We start from the raw sequence: 14,291 nt of genomic DNA, 5'->3' as shown, positions 1-14,291 counted from the left end.
GTGTGTGTGTGGTGCATGCGTGATAAGAGTGAGACATCATATGAAACCATAAAAGGTCTGCTTTTATTTGTGTACAGTCCCAATAACAACAAAACACCATGCTTTTCAAATTAAGAAAACAGATGTTAATTCTGCCCTCATGATTTCCTTTCCGTGAACTTGTTGCTAATTAGAAAAATGGACACCAACATAGAACTTTCCAGTTTTTCTTTTCTTTTGTTAATCTGTGAATGAAGTCAAACATATTTCATGTATAGGGCTATTTATTCATTAATTACATAACATGAGACTTTATTCAGTTTTTCTGCATTCATAGAATTGGTTATATTTATTTTGGCATTATTTCAATTTTTTTTGTTAACTTAACTTTTTTGTTAAGTTTTAGTTAACTTTAATAACCCTACCTTAATGGGAAAGCATCCACAAAACTGCATTACACTTTAAATTTTCCAGCTGTTTAAAGCCACCAATATTTACAAATATTCACAATTTATTTAATGCATGTCTGGGACAAAATTTCAGCCAGGTCGAGAGTCTCACAGTCATCCAATGTAGGCCTAACTTGTTTTTAAATAGGTTTTTATTTTGATGAACATGACACCATATTCTATAGCATTAATATAATATGGAAAGAGTTTGTAACACATGAAATACTGTGAGTCTGATTTGACACTTAGCAAATTAGGAATTCATTGAGGGAAAATATCTACTCTATTCTAAAGAAGCATATTGCAAAATATGGGATTAAAAGACCTTTAGGACTGTCTATGCATAGGGCCCGGGACCTTATGCAGCGCCCCTGACTGTGAGTGCAATATCAAAATTCACTAAGACATGGAATAGGACACAGATGAAACAGATTTCAAATTTCTCCCATTTCTGATGCTAGGGGGCGCTATAGCTTCAATAAACATCTTAACCTTTGATCGGTTTGTTTACATTTAGCACTAGCAGCTTGTTTTCTTTCAATTTTATTTCAAATTTTTACTTTACTAATCTGTTTTTACACCAGTAATTGTGGAGGGTGGCTATTTGAAATCTTACTAGAATAACTTGTCATGTAATTAATGTCAAGTTAAACAGAGGTGACTGCATGTGATGCACTTTCTGCTCTTTATGTCAGACTAACAAGACTTTCATTATTCTCTCACACAGGATGCAAATACTCATGTTGTATACAGAATGGCAGATATCCGGCTGAGGCCAGTTTCCTCAGGTAAGACAGATTCCTCTCGCATGTCAAATATTGTAAAATGACCCTCATGTCATTTCAAAATTGTATCACTGTCTTTTAAGGAGTCACCACACATCATATATTGGCTCTCATGAACAGACAGTCAGTCTCTGTCTTATATGATCCATACTCAAGTGCTTTTCTTCATCATTCAGACCCTGTCTGCTTTTATATCCTTCCAGATCTCTCTCATTTTTTAGTAGTACACATCTTTATCGACCCACTGAAAGCTGACGAATGGGAACTTTTTGTTCGGGATGGTTTCATCCGTATATGGCTTCTTCTCTTTCAGGAATCACCAGGAACAGCAGTGACTCTGTCATTAACAATGACTATCATGTTTCTATGGAGACGAACGAGCCGGAGCTCACAGATGGGTTGAGACGGGCGAAGAGACAGGTGAGAGTTTTTATTTTTGACATCAGTTGATTTTTGTTTTTCTTGACGATTAGTCATGCACAACAGGCTACCAAAAAGGCATGTAGAAATAAGTTTCAACTAAAGGAGGGCCAAGGTAAAAGTTTTGTGCTGTGCCTGAAAACTGAGCTCTGCATGTGAACATCAGAGGTACGAATTGCTGGTCTCACTTATAATAGGTGTCTTTCACTACAAATGCTCTTTCACTACTGGTCAAAAGTAATTTATTCATGTGGTAGCTGAATTTTCAGCTGTCATTACACCAGTCTTCAGTGTCACATGATACTAAAATTATTCATTATTTATAAATGATTATTAATATGTGGATTTGCTGCTCTTATAATTACCATAGACTGTAGATAATTGTCTTATTAACTTAATACTATAAATGTTGAAAACTGTTTTGCAGTTTCATATTTTTGTGGAAACTGGATAAAACTCTTTCTTTCTTTCGTATTTACCTCAAATTTTAAACGGCAGTGTATCACAACAACAGCAAAAACATCAACAAGAGATCTTTTTTCAAACTTAATAAATGATTTCAGAATTATTGATAGCAAAATGATATCCACAGAGCACTAGACAAGATAAAACACAACTCAAACACGACTAAACTAGAGTTATTAGCACAGATCATCCACATCATAGATTTGAAAAAGGCTAAAAGATGAGTATGTGAAGCAGTGCAAAGGTAGGAAGGTAGAGGTTGGGAAAAGGAGAGAGAACCGTAAATAAAACAGGGCTACAACTCGCTCAGTTTGCAGGTAAATGAATATCAAAATTGGGTGGAGACAAAAACAACAGAGTTGGGGCCACTTTGCTCTATTTTAAAAATATAACCTTATGACAACAAACTCCTAAAACTTTATCCCATCTTTATCACTAGGGGTGTAGTACTGTAATAACTGTTATGAACAAATCAAATCAGCTTTTAGGATTTGTAGTGACAAATGTCAATGCTATTGGTTATGCTGAAAGAACTTTCACAATATCTTCTTCATTTATGAGCACTAAATGACACATGGGTTTAACACACATGAAACAGACGAAGAAAGACATTTAATATTCTGACCATTATTATTTGAATTTTTGGTCCCACTTTATATTAGGTGGCCTTAACTACTATGTACTTACATAAAAAAATAAGTACAGTGTACTTATTGTGTTCATATTGTATTGTAAAACACTTTTGCTGCTATTGAGGTGGGATGGGGTAAGGTTAGGGAGAGGGTTGGAGGTATGGGTAAGTTTAAGGGTGGGTTAAGGTGTAAAGTATGGGTCAACAGTGTAATTATAAATTTAATTACAGAAATTAAATACAGATGTAATTACAAGTAGTTTTTTTTTTAAAATATAAGTACAATGTAAAAACATGTATGTACACAATAAGTACATTGTACTAAATTATTAATTAAAATGTAAGTACATAGTAGTTAAGGCTACTTAATATAAAGTGGGTCCGAATTTTTTATTCCATATGGTCTATGTCCAGGTAAATAAATAAATTAATAAATTTAAGATGAGATTAAAGTCATGATATTTTGAGAAAATGTAAAAATTCCAAGAATTACGTTGTAGCAATACAATATTAAAAGTCAGAATATAAAAAAAAAACAAAAAACAAATGTTACTCATATTGCATGATTTAATTGAATTAATTAAATCACACTAAATTACATTCAGTTAAAAAAATCCAAACCTTGATTCTTCACATGAATTTAACATTAAAAACATTAATAAAATTGTTGTAAAAGGTTGAAGTGGGCTCTAACTTGGTTAACCGACTGATTTATGAGAATAATAAAACAAATGATTCATCCCAACTCTCTTCCATCTGTCCTAGAAGATGAGGTCTTGAGGCCCAGTGGCCTACCCACTTAATATGGTCAAATTAAAAAGAATAACCTTAATAATTTTTTTTAAATTTTACCACCTCTGCTTCCTCTTTAATATCCAGAGCTGCAGTATTGAGCAACATTGCTGTCATCGATATCACTGTGAGGATCAAAGAGCACCCCTTGATTGGTGAATGTCCCTGAGCAACGCTTAATATATAAGGACTGGTGTCCTTATATAGGTAATTAACTAGGAGTAAAATCTTTGGTTAGTTAAATGACAGGCATTTTCAACAATACATTAAAAGCTGTATGCCATAATGAGGTTATACAACAGTAAATGACTGACATTTCAGCACTTGATGAACTGATAGCAACTTTAGTAGCACTTAGGAGCATTCATGTGAAGTGCATTTTAGGGAAACGTAAAAAGGAACAAATGTTTGTAACCTTGCACATAAAACCCCTTTTAAGAGTTCCATGTGACATTTCAAATGACCACTTTTAAAAGCATTAAAATGGTAATTAATCAAACTAGTTTAAATAGTTTGATGAAAAAATAATATGTTTCCACATTTTGTAAAGATTCTTCATTAAAACATTTCCCAACTTGTTCTCCACACAGGCTGTATCATTGAACATGGATCATGATTACACAAACATGTCACTGGGACATCTGAGGCTACACACAAAAGTGTTCTTGTAGAAGTTGTTGCTTTTCAAAAATTGACGATTAGCTTCTTTAAGACTTTAAGACAAAAAAATCAGTGAGAGCAACAATACACCTGCCCTGAAAAAAGCTGTCTCTAGATACATTTTTAAACATTCTAAGACATAAAAAAGCTTTACTATGGTCAAAGAGATCCATCTAGTGTATGTGTATCAGGAATAAAACTGAAAAACGACAGATCCAAAAACTGACTGATGGCCAGTGTCATGATCAGTTTCATTTTTTTTTACTGACTGATGAACCCCTGTCAAATATTACAGTGCAAATCGATTCACCGCTTTGAAAACTTGTTTATCTAATTCACTAAAAAGAAAGAATCAACTAAAAAGAATGATTCATTTCTGATTGAATGGCATCATGCGTTTAGTCGATGGATGTATAGGATACACATACTATTATTGAAATGTTTACAGGGAAAAGGGGTTTCAGAAACAGCCGTGCAGCTGCAGGCGCCACTGACATGTCACATTGTGTGGTGTTCCTTCAACACTTTAGAGACATTGGTTTGCTTAAAGCTTAAAGCTATGACTCCATGTGTCCCCCTACAGGTTCGGAGGGGTCCGCGCACAGTTCAGAGTGAAACAAAGTACGTAGAGTTACTAGTGGTCAATGATTACGAACTGGTAAGATCTTGTGATTACCATTTGCTTAATACTTATTTCTTTTTTGTATTTTTTTTTTTTTTTGTAATATATTTCTTGATGTTTCTCTTTGTAGTTTGTACAGATGCGAAGATCGGCCCCTCAGACGAGGAACTTTGCCAAAGCTGTAGTGAACATGGCTGATGCAGTACGTCCTGAAGTTTGACAGACACATTCACAGTTTTTCTCATGACATGTTTTCTTTAAGTACTGTAGGAATTTTTTATACTCAACAAAACGTCCTGTTAAATTCCAGATTTACAAGGAGCAGCTGAACACTAGAATAGTGCTCGTTGCCATGGAGACATGGTCAACTCAGAACATGGTTTCTGTCGGCGACGATCCTTTGGTGACCCTGCGTGACTTTATGAAATACAGGAAGGAGAATATCAAAGAGAAGAGTGATGCAGCTCACCTGCTTTCGTATGTTATGTTTCCTGTTATGTTTACTGGCTAGGTCACTGCATTAGAGACATGCAGTTTAAAGATATTGAATGGAAATATCAATTTAAAATAATTAACTCCGTGTAACCAGACACAACGGCATAAGATTCCAGCGACAAGCAATTTTTCTGTCCACAACCAGACACGACAAAAATCAAGTATCATAGCCAATCAGAGGAGCGGGTGGGCGGGCTTTCTCTGCAAAGCGATCAAGTGATATTCAGACTCACATTAGACACTTCACATTAAATAAAAACCATAATAAGTGCCTGGGATTATCAATGTTGTAGTTTGTATGCTGTTGTTCCAGCTGCGGCCTCAGATTAAGATGGAAGAGATTCCTTATTGCTTGTCATTATAGTGCTGTGTCACGTCTGGTTAGGACATGGTGTTGAGCCCCATGAAATTGAGTTGAAATTTAGTTCACGTTTGTTAGCCTTGAGGTCATCTATATGGTAGTGTAACTCATAAAATATTTAAAACTTTCTCGTCCTGGGAAATGGACTGAAAATATTAATTTAATCATTTTTAGGGTGTTGGTGGTGCAGTGGATAAGACACATGCCTTTGGTGTGAGAGACCCGGGTTCGAATCCACTGTGAGACACCAATGTGTCCCTAAGCAAGACACTTAACTATTTGCTCCAGAGGCGTGCAACCTCTGACATATATATCATTTGTAAGTTGCTTTGGATAAAACTGTCAGCTTAATGAATGAATGAATTAATAATTTTTAGTCCAATAAAATGCTCTTCTATATCATTGCTCCTAAAAACTTTTGTTTCAATTGGAAAAGCGTCAATGGAGAAAAGAACATTTTGTCAAACCATTTCATGGGGCCTTAAGCCACACATTTGCCTCACACCAGTGGAACTGCACTTTAATATTAATTAATTAACCAACTCTGTAAGAAGTTTAAAACCTGAAAATATTCTGGGTGTTATTTTGCCCATAGGGGACGCACATTTCAGAGCAGAAGCAGTGGCACTGCCTACATCGAGGGCATCTGCACACCAACACGAGGAGGAGGAGTGAATGAGGTGAGAACTAAGTGGCTAAAACACAGAGCCAAATAGCAAAAAAGCAACAAACGATGATCCATCACCATTTTGTCCTTGAGTCACTTTGCGAACGTGAATTGACCCTATTTTCTTATTACGAATTACTGGTGTTTCGAAGAAATACAATTTGTCCTCATAAAATCAATCAAATAACTTCTAAGTAAGCATCAAGGTCTGTTTATTTTCAACAAACAAGTTGGGAGCAAGTTCTGCAACTGACTGAATATGGTTCCATTCTGGTAATGAAAAGCCAAATTTATTTTTGTTTTAAATAGCAATTCATTGACTTTCTACCATCCCATCTTAATTTGCAGAGTGAATTATAAATCATCCATTAGACAGATGATTTCCTCACAAGTAATGCATTCACTGTCCAAACTGGCTCAAGCAGTGGTGTCATTTGGGGTGGAACTACAGTGCCCTCCAAATGCTTAAGGTCTCAGAGTGGGATTTTTTGACCATATCAGCATGAATCCATATCAGTTCTTGGTTTAATTTTAAAATTAAAATAACTTCCAATTATCTTTAAACCAACAATAATGATGGCAATATACAGTATATAACAGTTAGACATACACAATGCAACTTTGGCAGCTGTGTTGCCTGATTAATGGATTAAACTTGGTCCAAGTTTCTTTTTAAAATATTATTGCGTCAGCACTGCTTTATGGCTTTAGTGATTGATTAAGGTTACTAAACCACAGACCAATTAGAACTCTGTTTATAAATGCTTTATAAATATCTTGTATTTAAAACAATATATTTTCATATCTTCTTTTCACAAAATAATGACTTATGCTGATGTTGTTTAAACTTCACTTTGTCTAGGATGTTTCCAAACTTTTGGAAAGCATTATATGTTCTTTTTTTTTTTTTTACAATTCTGCCAGCTTCTGATAGAGAGACAGTAATTACACACTTCACCTATAACCTCAGGTTTCACCAGAGGGATTATTTCTATAATACGCATGCTTTCTATAATAAGTCACTTTGCATTATATCATCTGCTAAATGATTACTAACTTACCATCTTTGTGTATATGTCAGTATGGAAACGTGGGACCCATGGCTATAACCTTGTGTCAGACTTTAGGACAGAACCTTGGAATGATGTGGAATAAAGATCGTGCTACTGCAGGTAGCCTTCTACTCTATAAACCCATTTCTCCACTCTTGACGAAATCTATCAAAATAAAAAAGGAATTTTGTTTTAATGAGTTTGTGTGTGTTGTAGGAGATTGTAAGTGTCCAGATCCGTGGTTAGGCTGCATCATGGAGGATACCGGGTGAGTCAAGTTTTTGGGTCTTTGTGTAGGAGCATTTTTATTTAAACACTTATGCTGAAACATGTACTATGCTAAGTACATAGCTGTGTCAGAAATATTTGACAAGTTCATTGCAACCATGAGGCCCCATTGCACATGATTTGCTTGATGTGTATTCTTGCCAGGGTTGCGCAAAATCCAGAATTGAGGTCCTGAATTTAACTGACTTTATCCCACAGCATGACTGGAAGAAAAATGTATTGAATTGCAATGCAAAATATTTCAACACAATTAATGGATTTTGGAAGTGTTCTTCCACATTGTCCACTAAAGTTGAATAATTAAATACAATGAAATTAATTGTATTTAATTTTCTCTCCCCCAAGGTCTATATAAACCTTCAAACTTGCAAACAAGGCTGTCAAGCCAACTAAGTTTAGCTTTAGTTAAAATATAACAGTTATGTCAATTTCTTTTAATTTAAATTCAATGTAATTAAAATCGATTTGAACTGCTATTCTGCATTATGTTTTCTACCTTAATTCAAATTTACTTTAAAATAATTATCAGTTAATTTCTGCATGGCACACAACCTTGCTTCTTGTATTACTTTAACCTCAGTACTCAAGTGGATGATAGAGTGTAAATGTTTTTGCCATGAAACCAGATTGTTACTCTTCAGATTGCTACACATTTGTAAGATTCAGCTTGCTCTGCAGGATTCTAATTGAACTGTTGCTTCACTGTGGAGAGTATCATTTCAAGTCTTAATGTCTACAAAATAATTTGTTTCTGTAGCACAACTGGTGGAGCATACAGTATATTAGCAATACTAAAGTCATAGATTTGATTCTTAGGATGCCTCATAATGTATACGTTATATACTGTAGTTGCTTTGGATAAAAGTGTCTGTCAAATGTAATTTACATTTTGCTGTTCCTTATCAATTAGTTTTACACACTTTCCATGTAAGGGTAACTGAACACTGTGAACTGTGTTATGTGATCCTGACAGATACTATCTACCCAGAAAGTTTTCACGGTGCAGTGTAGAGGAGTACATTCAGTTCCTCCAGAAAGGAGGAGGGAGTTGCCTCTTCAATAAACCTAACAAGGTTTGTCTGGAACATCCACTTAAAATGGGAGAAGAAAAAAACGATTATGTTTATTGGCACATTTTTGCAACAACACTACAAGCAACAAAGTGGTTTAATCGACCAAGTAGTAGGGTAGTTTTATCAAATGCTATGCTATGTTTTCACAGACATTATTCTTGCAAATTCTGTAGCCTTTGTACTAATCTTTGTGGAAAGACAAGAAGACATTTTACAACAGCAGAGGTCATTTTATGGCCTCTTAACCACCCGATATACTGGGTCCTGGTTATCCAACATTCCAGTAACAGTGATGGTGATTGCAATCCAATATAACTATTGCCAATTTAATGAAAATCTTAGTTTTTTTTTTTGCTGGCAAAAGCCATGAACTGCTTTTAAAGTTGGATGAAGTACCCCTGCTTTCACTTCAGTGGTATGTCCAAATGTAATTGTGACCCGATCACCAAATCAACTGGTGTCTTCTTCAAACAAGAGATTTTAAAGGTGGATATTGGTCCCAGTCATGTTTGTGTTGTTTAACCAAGATGCAATGTTAGGTGGCTAGGCTACAGCTAGAATGCTGTACCTGTCCATCACTTTGGGGATCTAGGGATGTAGTGTAGGTCTCCGTGGGATGTGCAGAAGTGAGACAAATTACTCTACAGCAGGGTTCCTCAAATCTTGCCAATGGGTTGTAGAGTTTAGCTCCAACCCTGATCAAAGTCACCTGCCTGTGATTTTCTAATGATCCCAAAGACATTGATTGTCATTGATTCGCATGCTCAGGTGTGTTTGATTAGGGTTAGAGCTAAACTCTGCAGGAAATTGAATCTCAAGGTCCATATTTGAGTATCCCTTGTCTACAGTATATCCTTGAAGGCACCAGGGTCAGTAAAATTTCCCTGTGGCCTGCCACAGCATCTTGAACACCCTTGGTCTCACAGAAACATGAACCAGTGAAGGTAGCTGCCTAGAGTGCCTGCTAACCATCACACATGCTGAGGGAGTTCCTCTCAGTGTATACAGTCTTACAATACACAGGCAGGAGCCAAATCATCAGATTGATGGGTGTCAGTCTGCATCAATGCCCTTTGCCCACACTAACATTTGTCTGACAGTGGGAAAGGAGTGTTAGTGAGGTTACAGCCATCTCTGTTCCAATTTTAATACCATAGTCAGTGTCCATGAGCGAGATGAACATGCTGCTGCAGACACTTATGTTAGTACCAGCACACTTCTTGTGCCTTCTGCATATTAGTACACAATGCTCATCTTGTGAAAGTTGTGATTGGAGATCCAATGACTTGGAGTTTTGTAAAGTGTCTTCTGTCTTTTTGTCCAGAGATCCTAATTCTGATGCTAATGTAGCAAACAATGAGCTCACGGTCTCTGAAAATGAGACAACTGAAAGTAGATTTTTATGACCGTAGCAAGGTTCACTCAGCTTAACACACAAAAATGATCAAATACAACACCAATGCAAATTATGCTACAAAAATAATAATTCAAATATTTATATCACTGCGTCACTTATGCTGCCATGCATTCTGGGAAATGGAACCGCTTCCCACCACAGACTTCACAATAAATATATGAAGCAGTCTGAATGTATTTAACTACTTTTACCATGTATCTTTAAGTGCAGTTTTTTCTTTAATGGATAGATTTAGATTTCTGTAGCTTGCTCAACACTGTATGTTTAATGTATGTGGCAGTGACATATTATTTCCTGTCGCTACAGTTGTTTGATCCTCCTGAATGTGGCAATGGTTTTGTGGAACAGGGAGAAGAATGTGACTGTGGCTCCCAATTGGTGGGTGACAAGATGACCTCACTCAAATATCCTTTAAAAATCCAATAGGAACCTATCCTTCATATCATTCATACCCTGCCTTAACGGGATAGTTCACCCAAAAATAAAAGTTCTGTCATCATTTACAAACATTTTTTGGTAGCCATTGACTTCCATAGTATGGAAAAAATACTATGGCTACTTATAATACTAATAATAATAATTATTACTAATAATTACTTATAATAAGTAGTTAATGGCTAGCGTCAGCTGTTGGGCTACCAGCATTCTTCAAAATCTCTTATTTTGTGCTCAACAGAAGAATAAACTCATATAGGTTTGGATCAAGTTGAGGGTGAGTAAATGATGACAGAATTTTCATTTTTCGATGAACTATCTCTTTAAAGTGTGTTATTATAAGTGAAGGTGATAATCGCATTACTGTGATAAGCTAATGGGATGTTTTTTATTGGCTGTGCACTCTTGTAGGATTGCTCTCGTGCCGGGGGTGCATGCTGTAAAAAATGCACCTTGACCCATGATGCAATGTGTAGCAATGGACTCTGTTGTAGCCGTTGCAAGGTAAGTGGTGGCAGAATTGTTTATGCAAAAATTTTCATTCATGTTTGCTGTCAAGGCTCAAATGACCAAAGGACCATCATAGTGGTGGTTTTGGTCCTTTTTGGAGCTTGCCAGTACTTGGTCACTAAGCATCATAGAAGATGTCCATAATCAAGCTTTGCTTTAAAAAAGAAGTTACAAATTAAAGTTTTTACTAAGAATTCCCCTTCACTGTTGCAAACCTTCTGCGTATGCATATATTGAAGCATGAAGAGGGCATGTTTCTTGTGTCATGCAGTGAATCGCAACACATAAAGTTTGAATATGCAGACGTATGAATGAGATTTGAAGGCTGCTCCAAAGGGGGCAGTTTTCTGTGTATAATGACTAAAAGGAGAAATTCTTTAAAAATATTAAAATTCTGTTGATATCAATTTCATATCCTCATATCATTTCAAAACTTTAACTTTTTTTTCTTCTGTGGAAAGTTTGAATAATTACCGGTAATGACAGATATAAGATTTATAAAGGATGCAAAAGCACCATATATAAGGACTAATGACTAAAAAGATACATCTGAAACACCTAATGTATAAATGCACCTAATCAAGGGAATAACCAATGACCAGACACAACTGAGAACCACCTGACAAGAAAAAAAAACCTGTAGGTGTGTTCAACTCAAAGCAGCACTGCACAGAACAAGTGGTGCATGATATCAAAGTACTGTGAGAGCTGTACTTTGAATTGAGTAGCTGAAGGCATTTTGTTCAGCAAATCTTTTCATAAAGTCATCTACATTCAAAAGCCTTGGTGGGTTCTGACTCAATGCTGAGAACAGACAAACTCAGCAATCTACTCTCTGCCTTTAGTGAACTTAGCTGAATTTTGATGATCTTCAGAGCTGAAAAACTCTGTTCAAATGTGGCACTGATAACTGATAATAAAGCAGCTATTTTGTACAACCTTAAGTGTTCAAAGAAACATTCTTCAAAAAAGGCTTTGCTTCAATAATGCATCACTGTTTCTTTTAGTGCATCATTTAGTTCAACAACCTTAGATTGGTCAAAAGATTTAGACTTAAGCATCTCAGGCAAAAAAATTTTTTATAGATATCTTCCCTTTGGAAGAGCTTAAGACATCCAATTTGGGCCAACATGCTTTTGCTTCCATGGATTTTTTTTTCTTTTTTTCTTTTTTCAAGCACTCAGTACTTGCAAAATAGCAGGCAATCTATTCATCACATTACAGCATGAAATGTCTGCAAGCCCAGTGTGTGGCTACTAAGTTACTGAAGCTTCCATGATACACTAATGCATATTCTGCTGCTGGATGTAAGATCCAGACAAGAAAACATGAAGTCTTTCCAACAAAGAGAAATTGCCAACCAAGCCAATATTTCATTCTAGTAATCCACTAGTAAAAATAATTTGTTTGTGATCCGGTACACTGGTTGTGTTGAAATGTATGTTTTTGAAGAATCAATTCATTAGAATCATTAGACGAATGAACTCATGAAGATATTTTACATTATTAGTCATTATTTTATCACATTTTTCATTACTATACATAGAAGCACCACTGCTGTAAATAGGCCTTTTTCACAAAAATAATGTCAGCACAAGAGCAAAGTTAGTTCTATTACAGGTCTGTGCCTATTATATTAAATATAATCTTATATCTTAAACCAGGTTGTTGATATATAAATAACATTTTACTTGTTTGTAACTTATGTTTAAGATAATACTCTCAGATGTCCTGCTGGATGGTTTCTATTCTTCACATTTGTACTTTTGATTATATTATTACAATGATATTAACTAATTCAGTCATTTCCCTTGAATCACTACATCATGATAAAATATTGTTTTATATATAAATGCCATCATTTACTTCCAGTACAGATGCGCATTTTTTCCAAGAATAATTTAAACAAACAATTCTGAATGTGTCCAATTGATATAACATATTAAAATCAGTGCAACATGTAACTGAGATAAAATAGAACCATGAACTTAAGTCATCCCTTGTGAAAAAAGCTTTTTCCCAAGGCTCATTATACTGTACATTCACGTTAATAATGAAAAGGAGAACAGAAAATGCAATATCATTTAAATAATAATAATATCAGTGTACAGTATATTTAATAATTTTTCATTTGTAATTAGACTCTGAAAAGCCTTTGATTTACGACTTGTTTTTGTTGAATATTCAGTGTAATTTAGCATTACCATTCATTTTGTATACAGTACTTTAATGTGTATTTGACTTACTGAAAGACTGATAAACACTGAGGTAGAAGTGTGTTTGTGTGTTGCAGTATGAGCAGAGAGGAGTCGTCTGCAGGGATGCAGTGAACGGCTGTGATGTGCCGGAGACATGCACTGGAGATTCGAGTAAAGTAATGATACATTTATATAAAATCATCACTTAAATTATTATCGTAATAATAATAAGACATTTACATATGCTTCTCATTCATTTCTCAAACAGTGTCCACATAATGTCCACAAACTGGATGGTTACATGTGCAATTCTGGACTGGTAAAATCATTTGTTTTTCTGTCTAAAATGAACCATACATGTTTCTTAAAACAAGAGTACTAAGCATTGTTACTGTATTTTGTTTACATGATTTACTGTATAACACTGGCAGACTTCTCTTGTTAAACTTTTACCATGAACTATGATTTCAGTTAAAATGAATTTAAATGTTTCAGTGATTAAAGGGGCACATGATTTTGGGTCGGACAAGAACTGAATATCATATAATTCTGTTGAGAAACATCTTTTCTATCATTAGAAACTGCAAATAGACCTTAATATTAATACACATGTGAAAAGTGTTATTAATCACAAGCCACAAAAAAGATTGTGATGTGTTACTCACCTAAAGCAGACACAGAAAGACAGGTCTCTCAGATAGCGTGCGATCCTTGATCCCTAATTAATGGTCAGATACACACAGAATTACAGTATTTCAAAATATCTGTCTGGGTGTGTTTGTATATTGACATAGCATTGTTGGTTTTGTCTTAAATGAACGTTTGAGGAACAGCTGGGGAAAAACATCTGATCGGTAACAATATAGAGCTATTAGATCTGTGCATTCCAAACAAACAAAGGGATTCACTCACTGCACTTGAGTGAACGTTTTTTGTAGCTCTAACAATAATCAGTTTATTTGTAATAAATACGTACAATGAAGATGCAGTAT

The 14,291-nt window shown here is 35.2% G+C and overlaps 1 protein-coding gene across 2 annotated transcripts in view; it reads left to right on the top strand.

The window, feature by feature from the left end:
• The window catches only part of adam11 (ADAM metallopeptidase domain 11), a 40,618-nt gene that overhangs the window by 15,042 nt on the left and 11,285 nt on the right, over positions 1 to 14,291 (top strand). For both annotated transcript variants that reach the window (XM_026222909.1, XM_026222908.1), the window contains exons 7-19: positions 1,156 to 1,216; positions 1,527 to 1,633; positions 4,765 to 4,839; positions 4,934 to 5,005; positions 5,114 to 5,280; positions 6,255 to 6,339; positions 7,408 to 7,498; positions 7,595 to 7,646; positions 8,640 to 8,739; positions 10,463 to 10,534; positions 11,003 to 11,095; positions 13,395 to 13,475; positions 13,568 to 13,618. In XM_026222909.1, the coding sequence (XP_026078694.1) occupies positions 1,156 to 1,216; positions 1,527 to 1,633; positions 4,765 to 4,839; positions 4,934 to 5,005; positions 5,114 to 5,280; positions 6,255 to 6,339; positions 7,408 to 7,498; positions 7,595 to 7,646; positions 8,640 to 8,739; positions 10,463 to 10,534; positions 11,003 to 11,095; positions 13,395 to 13,475; positions 13,568 to 13,618 (1,107 nt within the window). The remainder of the gene's footprint in view (positions 1 to 1,155; positions 1,217 to 1,526; positions 1,634 to 4,764; positions 4,840 to 4,933; positions 5,006 to 5,113; positions 5,281 to 6,254; positions 6,340 to 7,407; positions 7,499 to 7,594; positions 7,647 to 8,639; positions 8,740 to 10,462; positions 10,535 to 11,002; positions 11,096 to 13,394; positions 13,476 to 13,567; positions 13,619 to 14,291) is intronic.

This window comes from Carassius auratus, chromosome 37 (genome assembly GCF_003368295.1).
Source record: "Carassius auratus strain Wakin chromosome 37, ASM336829v1, whole genome shotgun sequence".
Classification (NCBI taxonomy): Eukaryota; Metazoa; Chordata; class Actinopteri; order Cypriniformes; family Cyprinidae; genus Carassius; species Carassius auratus.
Note: the sequence above shows the minus strand (reverse complement) of the source record. Positions and strands in the feature narration are given on the sequence as shown.